General features: G+C 52.7%; 1 protein-coding gene across 7 annotated transcripts in view; it reads right to left on the minus strand.

Annotated features, from left to right (window-relative positions):
- Nucleotides 1–18,293, minus strand: part of PAX8 (paired box 8) — a 61,341-nt gene that overhangs the window by 13,566 nt on the left and 29,482 nt on the right. Inside the window, exons 3-9 of one of the 7 annotated variants that reach the window (XM_047766144.1) lie at nt 14,524–14,689; nt 11,994–12,191; nt 9,987–10,075; nt 9,596–9,721; nt 9,174–9,349; nt 3,870–3,990; nt 3,190–3,317 (exon numbers count right to left, since the gene is read on the minus strand). In XM_047766144.1, coding sequence (XP_047622100.1) covers nt 3,190–3,317; nt 3,870–3,990; nt 9,174–9,349; nt 9,596–9,721; nt 9,987–10,075; nt 11,994–12,191; nt 14,524–14,689 — 1,004 coding nt within the window. Of the gene's footprint in view, nt 1–3,189; nt 3,397–3,869; nt 3,991–9,173; nt 9,350–9,595; nt 9,722–9,986; nt 10,076–11,993; nt 12,195–14,523; nt 14,690–18,293 lie in introns of all 7 variants that reach the window. The other 6 variants (XM_047766142.1, XM_047766143.1, XM_047766141.1 and 3 more) reach the window with 6 other exon arrangements.

Consider the following 18,293-nt stretch of genomic DNA (forward strand, 5'->3'; position numbering starts at 1 on the left):
TAGATACAGCTGTTGTTGACTGGCTGAGAGGTGAGGCTCTAGAAGAAAACACTAGCACCCTTGATAGATTGGTAAATACTCTAAATATGGGTAGGGACCAGGATCAGAAAACCATGACTCGGAGGAATTCTGAGGGTAGAGGTGACTTCAGAGCACTTTATCTGCCCCCCTTTGATGTCTGCCCTCCATGTGACCTCTTTTCAATGCCTTATCTGGCTCTGATAGCTAGGAGAATTTATGGCAATCCAGACATCTCTTTGGCAGGATTAAATATAATTTTGCACAAAAGGATGGAGGCGTGTAACGGACTCTTTGATGATAAAACCAAAGTCAGGGCTTTCTCACCAGCTGAGGTGGAGTCAGCCCTGGAACCACCAGAACAAGGACAGCCTCAATGCTGCTCTCAGCCAGTAAGTTGGGTCTTCGGACTGGACATATGATGGGAAGTGGGGGGATTAGAACAATTGGGTCTTGGCTTCCCTCCCTTCCTTCCTCCCTCCCTCTCTTCCTTCCTTCCTCCTTTTTTTTTTTTTTTTTTTTTGTCTTTCTAGGTCCACACTGCAGCTTATGGAGGTTCCCAGGCTAGGGGTTGAATTGGAGGTACACCACAGCCACAGCCACCCCATTGAGTGGGGCCAGAGATCGAACCCATATTATCCTCATGGAACCTAGTCGGGATCTTAAACCGCTGAGCCACAAAGGCAACTCCCCTTCAAGTGCATCTCTTCCTTGAATAGGTTTCCAGCCTCCAGACTCTTGAGATCATTTCCTTCCTAATCTGCTTTCTCGCTGCCACGTCCCCCTGGCCCTCTCACCGTGGGTCAGCCACATGGTAGATATTTGTGTCCAGTCTTGACTAGAGGCAGCAGGTGCGCAGACTTGCAGGAGCTCCAGGCCAACGCTTGGGCTCAGCATGGATGCCAGCCATCATGGGCCTCGTGTCTGAGCCCCGGGGCTGGTCCAGCTCTATGAACTGCAGCCTTGACTTGCCTCCTGCTCTCACGACCCTCCTGGACCCAGTCCTGCCAAACCTGGGCACCACTTGCTCTTCTCAGAGCCCCTGCCTCTGTGCTGCCTCTTCAGCCCTCAGGCTGGCCTCCACAGCTTTCACGGGGATCACACCATGCCCTTCAGCATCACCTGGGCCTGGCTCTGGGGCACCCCTGCCTGCATGACCACCAAGTGTCTGCTGTCAGCTGCTCTGTCCCATGGGGTGTGTGTGTGGGGAGGTGACCTCCCAGGCCTACAGTGGTCCGGAGAGGGCATGTCCTTTAAACTAAGAGCTCATAGAAGTTGGAAGCATCCCCCTGATTTGATTGCATGTTGACAGGGGGTGCTTGCTGCTGGAAAAAGGCTGACAGCAAGGGGAGGGAGCAGGGGGCTTTGGGACAGGGAGTCTGCACTGGGCTGTTCAAAGCAACACCTCATACCACCACCCAAGGCTGTGCTCTGATTTATCGGCTTCCCAGTGTCCTCCATCATGCCCTCTCCTCTCTGGTTGGTCCTGCCAAACCTCTCCAGAGCTCCCACAGGAAGTGAAGAGCTGTTCCCCATCTCCACGCAGGCAGGCCCGAAGCCTGGGCTGGTCCACCCCACTGTGGATGGCAGTTTCTTCTCCTCCTCTGCCTCCCTCCCCTCCTGTCCCGGTCCCATTTTCTCTGGCTGACATCACTCAGCTCACAGATTTTTCTTCTTAAATTACTTTGGTCAAAACAAATGACCCATCTCCGCTGACTTCACCCTCTTTTGAAATTCTGCACTCTGAGTCAACACTTTCCTCTTGCTTAAGATCCTTAAATGCTGCCTCTGCCCACACACTGGGTTTCTTTTATGAAGCCTTTACCTCTGAGCCCACCTCTTCTGAGAGGACCTCCCTCATTAGATGCAGGGATGCACAAGAAAAAAAAAAAAAAATCCTAGGTGCCAGACAGATATAAAATGTAGAGACAGATATAAGAAAGGGTCAGTGAACTTGAATAAGGTGACCCTGTGGTCCCTCTGGGTGGGGAGAGGTCTGGTTCCTTTGGTGCAGTGATTTTCAAGTTCAAGGGCTTTCAGTGGAAAAAGCCCCTACTTCAGACAGAGCAACTCTTCATCTGCCTGGTTTGAAGACCTGGCTCCCATCAAAGCTTGCATTTCACAAGAGTGTTCTGAGGTCCAGTAAGTTTGAAAATCCACTGGTCCTGGTCTGGTCTGCCCCACTCCTGGCTTCCTCTGTGAGTCCTGGTTCAATGCCTTGGGCCCACATCTGAAGATTCTATCTTTGTGATGGTCCTTCAGATATCGAAAGACTGTCAGGGGCCTCTGTCCCCCACCCTCACTCCCCCTCAGGCCTTCTCCTGCCCAAGCCAAACACCTCTGACTCAGCTGCTGCTCAGACCCTGGCTAGATTGCCTGATGTTCTTCTATCAGGGAGACCCAGCTCTGCTGGGGTCTGACCCACTGGGCACACGCAGGCCGAGCCCTCACCCTACTGGACCCCTGGTCCTATTCAGGGGCCTTGGCCAGGCCCCTTTCCCTCTCCCGTCAGTGTAAGGAGAGATTTGCTCTAAATGCCCCCAAGGCGCTTCCAGCTTTAAATGTTTTGAGGCCAGTGAGGGTCCTGACCAGAGGTCCCTGCTTCTCCACCGCTGGGGTCAGTGAGTCACTCTGCTTGAATGTCCTCCAAGGGTGACACCGTGAAGCTGGGCACAACCACGGTTACGCTATGGAGACCCAACTGGACTGACCCTCTGTCTTTAGAAATTTGATCCAGAATTGGGCTCGCAAAGCCAAGGCTTTTCTCCCTCCAAAGTTTTCTCTCTCTTTCTCTCTCTCTCTTTTTTTTTTTTTTCTTTTCTATGTTTTACCCAGACCACGTGTGTTTTCACAGCTTTAGGGAACCTGGCTCCTGGCCTTTCCTGCTCTTCCATGGAGCCTCGGGTTTCGGGAAATCAGCCAGGCACCCCACTTCCAGGCACCCCCAGAGTGCCTGCCCCTCCCACAGCTTGGCTCTGCTGTACCTTCAAGAGTCGCTAGAGGAATCAGCGATGGTGGACAGCAAGAGTCGCTAGAGGAATCAGCGATGGTGGACAGGACTGGGGGCCAGAGAAAGGGCTTTACCCAAAACCAGGGGCCTGGCGGCCGGCCCTGAGAAACCCCCCTCCCGCCCCCCGCATGGCTACATGGCCCGGGACCTCCCTGTCGTACCTGAGAGGAGGGCCTGGCCCGTGAACTGCCCGTACACGGAGGCAGCATGGGGAAAGGCATTGAAGGGCGGGACCGAGGCACCAGCTGGGACCCCGGAGCCGACTTGCTGCAGATCCAAAAAGGCGGAGCTAGATAAAGAGGAAGGGGTGGAGCTAGAACTGGACACCTCGGGGGTTTCCTGCTTTATGGCGAAGGGTGAATGAGGATCTGCCGGAGGGAGGGAGACAACAAGGAGAGAGGGGTGTGAGATGACGGGGTGGGAACATGCACAATCCAAGCCATGAGATGTATGGGGCTGGGGATTGCGGCGGCGGCGGCGGCGGCGGCGGCGGCGGGTGGGCTCCTCCCTGCGGCTGGGGGAGGGGCTGGGTGGGAGGGGCTACGCGGTGTCCCTCAGGTCGGGGGAGGAGGGGCGAGCGCGCTCTACGTCCTTTTTGTGCCTCCGCTAGCGTAGACGCGGGCTGCGCGCGCCCCGCGGCAGGGACGGGGGGCAGGAGGAGGAGGGGCTGAGGATAGAAGACGAGACCCTCTGGACCTACCTGGAGGCCCAGCCGGCACAGCCCCCCTCTCCTCTCCCGGCCCAGCACCCTAAAACCTTCCCCTTCACCATCAGCCAGCTCTGCCCCTCAGCCCATCCTCGCAGCTTGGCCGCGTGGCCCAGGAGATTCTGGGCATCGTACCTGCCACCACGGGGTAGGTCTGGTGAGTAGAGAGGTTGCGCCCCAAGGGTGTGTTGGAAGGGGTCAGGGTGGCCTTCCCGTCGTCCAGGGCGCTGTTGAGCAAGGGCAGCGGATAGAGCCCCTGGGGAACAAAAAGAAGTCAGCTCACAGAGGCTCTGGGCGGCAGGCCTACCTAGAGACCCCACTGTCCATTCTCGCCAAGGAACATGCCCTTCCTCACTGTCCCCATTCCCACTCATTCTTTACTCCCCTTGGCCTGTTTCCTGGGCTCTTACACTCTGACCCACAGCCTTACTGTTTTTCTCCCAGTCCCAGGCTCAGGATTTTCCCTTTTGGAGCCCTAGCTGGTGGCCTGCGGGCCAGGCACAGAATGGAGCTTCTGCTCCCAAGGACCACACCTCGGCTGGACTCCCGGCTCCTTTCTGGTCTCCTGACCCTATTTGGATGCAGGGCAGGGTGGGGGCAGTAGGCAAGTGGGACCCTTCAGAGTGCTTCGCTGCATTCTTTCATTTAATTCTCCAGACTGGAAATGCAGAGAGGTCCAGAAACTTGCCCCACACTCTCATGGGGCAGAGCCAGGATTCAAACCTCAGGGGTCTGGGCCAAGTGCCCACATTCTCAGCCACTGCTCTGCAGTTGATAACATCCTGACCAGTTTTTTCTTTTTTCTTTTTTTCCTTTTTACGGCTGCTTCTGTGGCATATGGAAGTTCCCAGACCAGGGGTCAAATCAGAGCCACAGCCGCAGCAACCCGGATCCTTAACCCACTGAGTGAGGCCAGGGATTGAACTCACATCCTTACGGATACTAGCCACAACGGGAGCGCCTTCTGACCACTTCTTCATTTGCGAAGACTGCCTGTGTTATTCTGAGGCATGGCCCCCGAGAGCCCTGGGGTGTGGTTGAGCGATATTATGTCTGTTTTATAAGTTGAGAGCTTGAAGCCCAGAGAGATAAATAAATGACCGGGTGTGTATGAAACAGGCATTAAACTGAGGACATTGGATCTTGACCCAGACACCCTCTCCGTCAGTAAAATGGCAGACTTGATACCCCAGCAGAACAGGTGGATTTCTTCCCCCAGGAGAAACTCCAAATCCAAGCCAATCTAAATGTGCAGGTTCAACTTGAAGATGATACATGGGGTTAATTTTGTTAATTTTGTTTGAAAAACTCTTGGAGTTCCCACCACGGCACAATTGGGTCTTCTGGGAGTGCTGGGATGCAGGTTTGATCCCCAGCCTGGCACAGTGGGTTAAGGATCTGGCATTGCTGCAACTGTGACTTAGGTCATGACCATGGCTCAGATTGGATCCCTGGCCCAGGAGCTCCATATGCCAAGGGGCAGCCAAAAAAGAAAAAAACAAAAACTCTTTGTCAGCTACCTGGGAGTTTTCTTCATTAAAACCTCGCTTTTAGACTCCACCTGGCTTCCCCTGACATGGGCAGAGCCATCTCCTGTGATGCTCCCCCCAAGACTATTTTGTTCAGTTAAAGGCAAGGGTACGCCACCCCTCACCTTACCCCTCTTCCACCAGGGCACCAGGCAGCACACACCTGCTCCCCATGTGTCACACATGTCAACCATGCGCCCTGTCAACCAGTGGGCAAAACTGAAATCAAGGCCTGCTCCATGGTTACATAACTGCTCCTCGAAAGGCAATTGCTTTCAACAATTTCCATCAAGTTGGGTTCTCCTAGGAGCCACAGCCCTTCCCGTGCCAGGGACTTTTAGAAGACACAGTCAATTCTGGAGGCCACAAAGGCACCATTACTGTGTAGTGGCAATTACTAACTAAATGGTACTCTGGTTCCTTGCCTCCCGAGGGAGGCTGCTTCTAGGCAGGGTGGAGTTGCTTAGAGCCTGGCTTCATGAAATTGAACACAAGGCTTAATTTCTAGACAGTGTAAGAAGAGTTTAAGATGTTTTATGGAGGGGTTGATTTGACACCACATACCTTCTTGAAATCCTACAGCTTTCCAAAATTGAGGCAATTCAATGAAAAACAAACCTATATAGTGAGAAACTTTGGGTGTTGCCCTGAATGGCTCAGACATCCCAGTGATGAATGGATTTCTTATTGGGATTGAACTTGAATTGGGGTGCAGGGGGCACAATGTTTTGGCACTTGGGCAAGTTTGAGCCCTGCCTCTGCAGTGGCCAGACCAAGTGGCTTTAGTCTCCTTGACCTTTCTGAGCCTTGATCTTCTCCCTGTATAACAGGGAGGACAGAATATACTTCACAAGGTTGATGCAAGGATGGAATGAGATTTTATACACCTACATTAAACGCTTAGCACAGACTGCTGGGTGACACGTACTCAATAAACAGCTATTTCAGAGTTATGCAAAGAGACAGAGGCTGCTCAAGTCTTTTTTTTTTTTTTTTTGTCTTTTTAGGACCGTACCCTTGGCATATGGAGGTTCCCAGGTTAGGGGTCAAATCAGAGCTACAGCTGCCAGCCTACACCACAGCCACAGCATTGCCAGCTCCTTAAACCACAAGGCCAAGGGATTGAAACTGCATCCTCATGGACACTAGTTAGATATGTTTCTGATGAGCCACGATGGGAACTCCAGAAGCTACTCAATTATTGGACTCTGTCATTGTAATAGTCATAATCTGTTGATTTTTTTTTTTTTAACTTTTTAGGGCTGCACCTATGACATATGGAAGTTCTGAGCTGCAGCTGCCAGCCAGCCACAGCAACACCGGATCCTGAACCCACATCCTCATGGATACTAATCAGGTTCTGAACCCACTAAGCCACAGCAGGAACTCCTATTGATCTGCTTCTTGATGCACCTGTAAAATACAGGCACGAGTGCTTCGTAGACTCCTGACTATGCCTGGTAGTGGCATACCAACCGGAAATGAGGCCACTGGACTTTTCTGTTGAAGGCTTTGCCCTTTGTTGATTTTACAGAAAAGATGGCCATGACCTCGCCCCATCCTAAGGTCAAGGGTGAGAACCTGTGCTGCTGCCTTGGCTCCTCGGACCAGAGGGCCTTCCTGTGCTCAGTGGGAGAGCATGGAGTCTTCCTTTAGCAGCGCTGACAGTCACCAAGGGTGAGGAAGGCCAGGGCCTGGACACGAGGAGCTCTGGGCACAGGCTGGGTTCTCCCTGCCCCTCAGCACCAAGGAGGGACATGAATGATTGGCCGAGGGAGGGAATGAATGAGTGATGGACACAATGAAGCCTCTGTCTCCTCATCAGTAGGGTGACGGTTTGTAGTAGTTCTGGATTTTAAACTCTTTTTTTTTTTTTTTCTTCCCCAGTCTTTATATAAGAACTCAGGTAGAAGCACCATATCCAAAGCTGATGACCATGAGCTGGGTTGAGTGAAACCGGAGCTGGGAGGCCTGAGCTCCACAGGGCTTTGCTTCCCCAAGCGCTCTCTGCGCTCTCTGGCCCTGGGTCACCTCTGCACAAATGGAAAGACTGGACTAGGTGGCCCCTAAGGTCCCTCTAGCTCAAGACTCAACATTGCCAGCTTGCTGCAGGCTCCTTGTAATCAAGCAGGCTCCCTTGGGAGGCTTAGGAATGGAGCCAGGGTCTCAGCAGCAGGAGTTTCTCTATCCTACCAGGCTCTGGGCTGTGCAGGCCCCTTCTCACACAGCGGGCCACTGCTGCGGCCCCATTCCCTCCCCCCGCCCAGGGGGGTGATGTGCTGACTCGTGGATGAACGCCTGGCCCGCTCCCCAGGACTGCTGACGGCCAGCTTTCTCTGCACTGTGCCTGGGTGCCACAGCCCAGGCTGATAAAATCGCTGACGCAGATTGCCTGCCCAGCTGCAGGGCTGGCACCAGTCCAGCAGCCCAGACGGTCACTGGCAATGGTTCAGCTGATTACCGGCATCGTAACCATTGTCCTACTCAGATCTTAAAGGTGTACAGGCTCCCCTCACTCCTGGATCAAATGACAGCATGAGCAGACACTGCCCTAGCGAAAATCCTCAGCGGGCTGGCCTGGCAGGGTGAGAGAGAGAGAGGCATTGCAACTCTTGTGTGGAGAGAAGATAATGGAGGGAGAGACCAGCGGGCCTGGAAGTTAGGGCAGAGGCATGGAGCTCTTGTTGGGCTCAGGACAGAGGTGGGGGTACCTTTGGCATCTCTGCCAGCTTTTCATAGATGCCAGCCCATGCGAAGCCATTTCACCTGTCCTGAGCACTTGAAATAAAACTTCCCTTGCTGTTTACTGGGCTGGATTTTTCAACACATTCACTCAATATGCTTTTTTTTTTTTTTTTTTTTTTTTTTTTTTTTTACTTTTTAGGGCCAAATGTGCAGTATATGGAAGTTCCCAGGCTAGGGGTCAAATCAGAGCTACAGCTGCTGGCCCATGCCACAGCCACTGCAATGCCAGATACGAGTTGCGTCTGGGACCCACACCACAGCTCAGGGCAATGCTGAATCCTTAACCCACTGAGTGAGGCCAGGGATTGAACCTGCATCCTTGTGGACACTAGTCAGGTTCCTTACCACTGAACCAAGATAGGAGTTCCCTCAGTATGCTTTTATGGGGTATTATAAGAGAGGCACAGTGTTAGGTGATGGAGATAAAAAAGATGTCTCAAGATGCTGTGCTCTCCTTAAGAAATCTGCCGTGTCTCTACGTCTCTGTCCACTCGATGGTTAGGATACCCGGTACGTTCTGGGGAGCGGTCTGCTGGATGTTCAGAAGCACAGGCCAGGGGGAGGGGTGAAGCGAGTCTGGAGGGCAGGGAGGGATTCAGGGCCCAGGTGATGCTGGAGCTGAGTCATAACTGCCGAATAATGGCCAAGCAGTATTTTTCCAGGCGGAGAAGTGGGAGGAAAGGCATTCCGCGAGGAGGGCACACCTTGTGCCGGGGCAGAGAGGTGTGAACATGAGTGGCGTGATGGGGAGCATGAGCCAGGCAGGAGCGAGGGAGCACAGGCGAGAGGGGCCCGAGGCAGGGCTGGAGGTGCTGGTTGAAGTCATGGTGTAAAAGCTGGAGCTGTGGCTTTATTGTTGTGGGATCTTACCCGGCCGTCTGGGGAAGCCACGCCAGCACGGGGATGGCACAGCTGGTTGCCTTGCTCTTAAGCTTAGAGGCTATGGGTGAGGGAAGGCATGAGGGCTGCTGGGAGGATGAGGAGGAAGATGCTAGCATGCCTGAGGCTTGGAGCTGCAGGAAGCACGTGCCCTGAGCCCATTCAGCAATTTCTAGCTGCCCTCATGGCAGGACAGCAGGCTGCTGAGCGAGCTTGCAGAGACCATGCCTTGCTCCGCCCCTGCTCCACCGGCTTACCTCCCATGCACGCGCGTGGCTGCTCTCACCTGCTCGCCTTTGGTGTGGCTGGGGGAGGCGTAGGCCTCCGGGTAGTGCTGCCGCTCAAAAGGGCACTCGAGTGGCTCCAGGTGGTGCTGGCTGAAGGCATCCGTGCGCAGGTGCTTGCGGGGCCCGCTGCTGTTGCTCTGGGAGTCGATGCTCAGCCGGCAGCTGTCCTGGTCACCTGGCGGGTGTCCCCAGGCAGGGAGAAAGCTTTCAGGGGGCCTGTTGGCCCATCTCCTGGGCCAGACTGTGGAGCAAACTGGGCACTGGGGGTGGGAAAGGACCAGGCTCCCTGGCCTCAGGGCTGTGGCCTCTTAAAGATAGGCCTATCTTTAAGACCTAAAGGGGGATTCTGTCCCATCAGAACCTCAGCAAACTGCCCCTCCCCCCAGCCCCCAATCTGCCCTCTGGTCCCTGCAGCACTCACTGTCATCCGTTTTCCTCTTGCTGTCACTGCCAGGCTGGGCAATCCCCAGGAGCCCATTGATGGAGTAGGTGGAGCCCAGAGAATCCGACTGAGGAGACTCTGGGGGCGTCACAGCTGAGCTAGGGACTGGAGTTGGGAGAGACAAGGGTCAGGATGTGGGAAAGACACGCCCAAGAGCACTGCTGCCAGTGCGGAGGGGTCAGGGGACCTGTTAGTGCCAGGGTCCTTGCCTGAAGTGTCTCCACCCCTCCTGGGATCCCAGCAAGGCTTTGTCTGTGTGGGCGTGTCTGTGTGGGACTTGATGTGTGTGCCCACATGGGCCTGTGTGTGTGTGTGTGTGTGTGTGCATGCACCAGGGGCTGAGTGTGCCTGTAGGGCCCTGGGCACTCACTCAGTGTGTGTCCTGGGCTCAGGGACTTGGTGGCCACGCAGCTGTCCATGGGGAGGTTGAATGGTTGCTGCACTTTTGTCCGGATGATTCTGAAAGGAAGAGAAGAAGGGTCCTTAGAAGAGCAGGAGGAGTTCCTGCTACTAGTTAAGAACCTGACTAGTATCCATGAGGATGCAGGTTCCATCCCTGGCCTTGCTCCGTGGGTTAAGGATCCGGCACTGCTATGAGCTGTAGTGTAGATTGTAGATTTGGCTCGGATCCCGTGTTGCTGTGGCTGTGGCATAGGCCAGCAGCTGCAGCTCCCATTCCACCCCTAGCTCGGAAACCTCCATATGCCATGAGCCGCAGGTATGCCCCCCGACTCCCCCAAAAAAAGAAGAACAGGAAACAGGGCTCCTGGGTGTCCCTCTTGTCCTTTTGTGATCCCACCTGGGCCATCCCACTCAAACTGTCCACACTCAAACCCATGACCTTGATCCCCACACCTGGTCCTTCCCACTGTTCCCCTTTCATGATTAGTCCTCCTGGTCACTCAAGGCAGAAATACAGGTGGGGCTTGGCCCCTGCCTCCCTCCCTCCTCCATGGAGCCAATCATCAGGTTCTGAGGGTTTAACCTTGTAAGTCTCTCCAGCATCGGTTTCTTTCGGTATCTCACGTTCATGATCACAACCAGCTCTCTCTGTCCAGGGTTGCTCACAGGCCCACCCTTGTCTGCTCTTGGCCCTTTCTCATCTTTCCTGTCTGTGGCAGCCAGAGTGGGCTTCCTGAGGTACAAGTCAGCCTTGTGTTTACCATCTACCCAAGTCCTTCCCATCGCTTATAGATCAGAGGCCAGAATTCACAGCACGACTAGCAGCCTCTGAAGTGCAGCGTTTGCTGACATCACCTGAGCCCACCTCATGCTCCCCTCCTCTATACCTACTAGCTGTCTTTCAGCTTCTTGTATTGAGATCTTGTAATAAGGTCCTATTAGACACAGGGCCTTTGCATGTGCTGTTTCAGAGCTCTGTTCACTCCCCACTTTCTAGTGGTTAACTCATTTGTTATTTCTTACTCAGGGGCATCTTTTCATAACCTCCCTAAACTAAGCCACCCCAGCTCAATACCCTCGTATTTCTCTCTTTAGGGGGACACAGAGCTGCATTTTTACAGCTGTTTGTGGGGGCCCTTAATTAGTACTTGATTAGTGTCTGTTTTCCCACTGGACGGTAAGCTCCACTCAGACAAGAATTGTGTGTTCCCAGGGCCTATACTTGAATAAATTATGTGTGTGAGAATGACTGAGTGAGCAAGTGAATGCTTGATTGAGGTAATGAGTGAATCATGCGATGACTAAACAAACGAGTGAATGCCTGAATGAGGGCCAGGTTAGGGGTCTTGTGCCTCGCTCAGGAAAGGATCAATGCAAAAAGAAGTTTCTTTTTTTGAATGAAAGAGGATGTGGTTGGTGCTAGAGGAAGGAAACTGCAAAGAGTCCAATGGGGTGGGGGACTCAGGTGAGGTGGTGGGGAGTTAGGAGCGGGCCTGGGAGAGGAGGGGGCCAGCACCACAGTGAGGAGGTGGGAGGCATGTAGCCGCCCTACCTGACCTGGGCCCCCCTGGGCACTTCTGGGCTTGACTCTCCAGCATTCGCGCCCCTTGCCAGTCTCTGTTCCACTCAAGCCAGGCCCTTCTGCAGGCCTACATCCTCTTTTTTTTTTTTTTGCCTTTTAGGGCCACACCCGCAGCATATGGAGGTTCCCAGGCTAGGGGTCGAATCAGAGCTACAGGTGCCAGCCTACACCACAGCCACAGCAACATGGTATTCGAGCCATGTCTGAAACTTCACCACAGCTCACGGCAACGCCGGATCCTTAATCCACTAAGCGACGTCAGAAACTGAACCCACATTCTCATGGAAACTAGTCGTGTTCATTACCGCTGAGCCACAACAGGGGCTCCCAGGTCTCTGTCCTGATTCCCCCAAGCCCAGGTGCCCCAGCCCCTGACTGCCGTGGCCCTCTCACCTGTTGATGGAGCTGACACTGGGCACAGTGTCATTGTCACAGACGCCCTCGGCCAGGAGCCGGTCTCGGATCTCCCAGGCAAACATGGTTGGGTTCTGCCTCTTGTAGTCCCCGATCTTCTCCACCACCTTGGGGGTGGCCACCTTGGGCTTGGAGCCCCCTATCACTCCAGGCCGGATGCTGCCAGTCTCGTAGTACCTACTCCAATAGAGAACCCCCAGAGAATTACCCAATAAGCAGGTGGGGTCTTTGGGTGGGAACTTAGCCTGACTCTCTTGTTCCCCTGTACCCCTCTGAGGCTTCTGGGGAGGGGCCTGGAGGTGAATCACGCCCCAAGGCTGGCCTCCAACACGGTGTTCCAAGCACTGCCTGTTTCCCTTGCATGGGTAGGTTTATGCTGCTGCCAAACCAGAACTCTCTCCCGAAGACCTCAACCCAGGACACCTGTCTTCTCTCTTTCCTGTCATCCCTCTGGCCCTCTGCCTGCACCTGAGCACCTGCAGAGGCTACCTTATGGGGCACAAAACATCTCCCCTCCAAGAAGGAACGTTTTGCCTTATGTGCTCTATGTGTACATCCAGGTTCAAAGTGACGCTTTTCTCCGTCCCACTTTTCTTGGCTGAAGCATGACCTGCTGTTCTCAGCCATCCCTGTTTTGTCCCTCCCTCCCCAGCAGGTCAGTTGGGGTCAGTGGGTCCTCTGTCCTGTCTTGCTGGGTGTACCTTTGTTCTCCATAATCCCCACTCCACCTCCTCTACACACCCCTGACCACTGGTTTTCCACCAGGTTACATGGTTCAGGTTGAAGCTGCTCCTCGTGGACTCTGGACCCCCAGCCTGTCCTGGAGCCCTGGCCGTGTCTAGCTCCTTAAGCTGAGCCTTCTCTACCAGGGTCTGTGCTCTCTGTCTCCCCCCACCTCCCATCCCCCAACTAGCTGCTGGATCCATGTGTCAGGATAGCCAACCTCCCCTCCTGGTGGAAACTCTGCTCTCTTCTTTTTTTTTGGTTTTCTTTTTAGAGCCACGCCCACAGCATACGGATGTTCCAGGCTTGAACTGGAGCTGTAGCCGCCGGCCTACGCCACCGCCACAGCAACGCAGGATCTGAGCCACATCTGTGACCTACACCCCAGTTCACGGCAGCTCACTGAGCGGGGCCAGGGATCGAATCTTTGCCCTCACAGATACTAGTTGGTTTGTTACCACTGAGCCACAATGGGAACTCCAGAAACTGCCATCTTCTGCCATGAGATAAAATCTGGCTCTTTCTCCTCCATCGCTGGCCCCCTCCTTAGGATACTGGAGGACCCCTCCCCCACCACGGCTGGATACCATGCTTTTCTTTTACATTTCTGGCCAGGAAGGCAGGGTTGTCCATGTTCAACAACAGATCAGGCCTTGACCTCTTGGAACCAGAGCTCCTCTTGGATCCACTTGCAGGTTGGGTGAGGGAGACAGGTACACCGAGCTGACATAAAGCCCCCAATCCCCCTCATGTGGGCACTTCCGCTGGGAGTGGCTTTCCAGGCTGTGTCAGTCCAGAGCTTTACTGTTCCTAGTCCCTTCTGAACCTCTGGGTCAGCAGTTCTCAACTCTGGCTTCAGAAAATCACTCTCAAAATCTTTGAGGGTCACTCAAGGAGGGCTTAACACTATATTGAAACTTGGGCTCATTCCCCTCAAGTTCTGCTTAGCCGATATGGACTGGGACCTAAACATTAATTTTTTTCTCCGGGAGGCTCTACTTCGCAGCCAGGGCTCTGAACATCTGCTCTGTTGGTGTTCATAAGTGTCGCCTGCACATCTCATTAAAAAATCACAGCATCTGAGTCTGGCTACCAGAGAAGGTGCTGCTGGACTCTGGCCTGGGGCTTAGGATCTGCATTTCATGGAGCAATCCCCGTGCTTCTGTTGGAGGTGCCCTGGGAGTTACCATCTAAAAAGCACAAACGCAGAAGTTCCTCATGCTGGGAGCCACCTCTGATCACGTGTCCCCAAGTGCCTGTGTTTTCCTCTATCTCAGGGGGGGGAGGGCCTTTGTGAAGATTCTTCTGCTTTAGGAACAGAGAAGCCTTTAGAAAATGGGACAGGGAGTTCCCTGGTGGCTCAGCCTGTTAAGGATCTGGCATTGTCACTGCTATGGCTCGGGTTGCTGCGGTAGCACGGGTTTGATCCCTGGCCTGCGGAACTTCCACATGCTGTGGGTGAGGCCAAAAAGAAAGGGATGTGGGGCAAAGGAGACAGAGAGGGAAGGGGACATGAGAGGAAGGAGAAATGGACAGAGGAGTCAGGAGGGGCAAGAAACCACAGAAGAGCAGCAGGTGTGGGAGGCCCAGAAGCACCTCCACCTCCTATTCAGGTCCTGGGGAATTGGACATGGGGATTGGACCCAATTCCCGGAATTTTTCTCCGGGAGGCTCTACTTCGCAGCCAGGGCTCTGAAAAAATTCCGGAGGGGGAGGCTGACCTAGAGGTGGGCCTCCGAAGGCATGCCCAGCAGGGAGGGGGGTGAGGGGTGAATTTCGTGCTTACCTGCCAAGGATCTTGCTGACACAGCCATGGCTGACTCGGAGCTGGCGGGAGATGTCGCAGGGCCTCACGCCCTGGTGGGCCAGGTCCACGATGCGCTGACGCACCACTTCCGGCAGGGGTCTGCCATTTACAAAGGCCCCTCCCAGCTGGTTCAGCCCTCCATGGCCTGAAAGACAGCAGCCCCGGGGACAGTTGTCAGGGCCAGGCAGCAAGTCAGCCAGCGTGGGGGTCGCGGGTGTTCAAAGCCCCTGAACTTGAACTCCCACGGTCGGTCATACCTTCTGGCGCCCCCGCTGCACCCCCTCCTGCTTCCTGCCTCTGAGGAGGACGAGGGCTGGTTGTGAATGACGTCACAGAGGGGTACATCCCCATCTAGGGATTTTTTGCATCTGCTCAGTCCCCTCTCAGACCCTCAGCACCTCCCTCCAAGTGACAGCCCCCACCACCAGCTCCTTCCCTTCCTCTGGAAAGTATCTAAAGAGTTGAGGATTCAGGGTCTTCCTACTCTGATGCTGAGCTGTGTGACCTTGGGGAAAATCCCCTCTCTTCTCTGTTCCTCATCTATAGGATGAGGTCATAGGATAAAATCGGTGGTATTTAAGTTTCCCTTATTCTTTTGAACCACAGGGTCAGATTTTTTTTTTTAAAAAATTATTGAAATATAGTTGTTTACAATGTTATGTTAATTTCTGCCATATAGCAAAGTAATTCAGCACAGAGAACTATATCTAATCATTTGTGATGGAACATGATGGAGGATAATGTGAAAAAAAAGAATGTATATAAATGTATAACTGGGTCACTTTGCTGTACAGCAGAAATTGACAGAACACTGTAAATCAACTACAATATAAAAACTTTAAAAACTTTTAAAAATTATACCTATATGTATATTTTTATATTCTTTTCCATTTTGATTTATCATAGAATATTGAATATAGTTCCTTGTGCTTTATCCATCCTCTGTATAATAGTGTGCAGCTGCTAACCCCAAACTCCCAATCCTTCCCCCCTCTTGGCAACAAGTCTGTTCCATAGAGCCAGATTTTTAAGGACAATCACACTGAGAAACACAGACACAAAAGAATAAAAGCAGAGCTTTTCTGGTTGAGCTGGGGCAGAGTGGGCTTGAGCCATGGTCTGAATGTCCTGCGCTCTGTTAAGAGAACTGAAAGGGCAGCCAGAGATGTCACTGGCCCATGTTCCGGGGGTTCCAAAACCGGCATGTCGGGCTGTGGGCAGAAGTACAGAACATGGACACGTCCTGTAGTGTGTGTGTTTCCTTAGCTGGCTTCCTGACTTGGCCTCTGCCCCCTGGCCCCTGCCTGTGTTTCCTTCTGAGCCTATCCACTATTCAATACATATTTATTGAGAGCCCAGTGTGTACCAGGTGCCATACCAGGCCCTGCAGATGCTGCAGGGATAAGGTAGATGTGATCCCTGCTCTTGCCTCCTGGGATTCAAAGGAAGGTCTAGCCAGACAATGACCACACGACATGGCCACTGCTGGGACTGGGGACATGCAGGGGCTTACGGCAATCCCCAGAGGGGACTGAGCCTAGGCTCAGAGGACCATAGAGGGGGTCCCCAAGAATTCTAAGCTAGATCAAGAGGCGTCGGACTTGAGAAAGTGATGAAGACAAAAACTGTTCTGGACAGTGGAATAGCACGTGCAAAGGCTTAGAGGCCAGAGGTGTCTGTTAGATTTATTAACATGTGCAACTCTCTAAAATCCCCAGATCCAGTTTCGGCTTGGGCTAACTTCGGGCCTGAGATCTTTCTCTTGCCAATGAGGAGACTAGGTAGGGCTGAGAGAGTTTTATGATTAGTATATGACAGATATGTGACTCAGCTCATATGAGGAGAAGCCAGGGTCTAATCAAGGATTAAGGCTCCCATCAGGGTTGCTGGTGAGCCCTGTTCCATAACTCTGGAAACTTGGCATCGGCCCTATGGTCCAAGGCTGGAGGATGATTTGGTGATCTGGCTGGGATGGCAGAGCCCTGGGGCTGGGAGGCAGGGGGAGCCAGAAGAGAGGAGGAGGACCAATGCCAGGCCCTCTGCGTGAGCCCCTTAAGGACTATTTACAGCCAGGGATGGGAAGTGCCTCTGCTGGGCATACTGTACCCATTACCACCCACTGACTTAGCACATTCAGAACTGCCTTGCAGTGTGTCCTCAGGGACCCCAGCTGCCTTCAGCAGAGCAGTCAATTTCTGCTGTGTTTTTTTTTTTTTTTTTTTTTTTAAGGGTATAAGCGCCTCTGGCCTGGGCTCTAAATCAGGAGGGAAAGCCCGCTGGCCAAACACCCAGCGGGAGGGACATGATGGTCCATCTCCCTGGTGGAGGTAATTGGATGAGCTTGATAAATGCTCCACCTGTCTATCTGGTTCCGGGCAACTTGTCCTAGTGAGTGTGTTTCCACCAGGGCTGTGAAGATATCCTAGATTTTGGGCGGAGGGCCCCGCACCCACTCCTGAGCCCACTCTGCTGGCTTCTCCCTGGTCACCTGGCCATCCTGTGTTGTTTGGCTTTGACATTTGCCCCTGGCTTTTCTTCCTCCATGCGGCTTTTTCGATCTTTTGGGTCCAGATACTGAACACAAGGGGGCGCCAGACAGCCACCCAAGCAGACAAGTCCTTGAACAGCCCAGCTTTGTCCCCATTTTCCAGAACTTTAGGTCATCAGAACTTAGAAGTTTGTGTGAGGCCCTCTCCATCTGGAAGCAAGGGTTCCTACAGCTGAAATTTTCCACCCTAGAAAAGTAGCAGCTTTAGAAAACCAAACGCTATATTTTGTTGGTATGAATTGGAAATTGTGCCTTAAAAAAAATTTACCCTATTTCTCCACTGAAGCTGTGTGGCCTTTGTCCTAAATCTTCCTGAAGGACTGATCAGGAGCCTTAGAAACCCAAGTCCTCAGGAACCCTCCTGAAAGGTTATTTACTGGATCAGCCAGCGTTGGTGAAGGGAAAGATCATGGATTCTCTGCTGCTTTATCTTATTTTATTTGCTTCTGTGACTTTGTGCTATTGTGCAAAGTGCATTGGGCCAGATTCCTGCATTGACTCTGCCTGTTTAATTTTTTGTTGTTGTTACCAATTTTTTTTTTATTCTGTAAAGTTGCCTAAATTCTTAAAACAATTTTTTTCTTTTCTTTTTTGCTTTTTATGCATCCGTGGCATATGGAGTTTCCCAGGCTAAGAGTCTAACTGGAGCTACAGCTGCCAGCGTATGTCACAGACACAGCCACGTGGGATCCAAGCCGTATCTGCAACCTACACCACAATTCATGGCCGGATCCTTAACCCACTGAGTGAGGCCAGGGATGGAACCCACAACCTCATGGTTCCCAATCAGATTTGTTTCTGCTGCGCCACAACGGGAACTCTGGAAAAAAAAAAAAAATGTTTTTTCCTTTACATCTCTTGAGGGGTCATTCTTTCTTTTTCTCCCAAGGGTTATCATTATTTTAAATTTGTTTTAAAATAATCTATTTTTTAGACTATTTTGAAAGATTACACTCCATTTCCTGTCTGTTATAATTTTATCCCTTGAGAAAGTTGGAGTTATTTTCAACCTTAGCTTTTCCATCTGTTGAATGGGACCTAAACATAACTTCTTGCGGCATCTGCAGCTGACCTCTTTGAAGACATGTGCAAAGAAGGAGGAGTGAGGATGGAGAAGCGATTGGTTGGTTGATAAAAGTGTAAAGTGTTCCTAATGTTTAAAAGTTGCATGGTTGAATGTCACGGCCGAGCTTGGGTTGGA

The sequence above is a fragment of the Phacochoerus africanus genome, unplaced genomic scaffold (genome assembly GCF_016906955.1).
Source record: "Phacochoerus africanus isolate WHEZ1 unplaced genomic scaffold, ROS_Pafr_v1 Scaffold_5, whole genome shotgun sequence".
Classification (NCBI taxonomy): domain Eukaryota; kingdom Metazoa; phylum Chordata; class Mammalia; order Artiodactyla; family Suidae; genus Phacochoerus; species Phacochoerus africanus.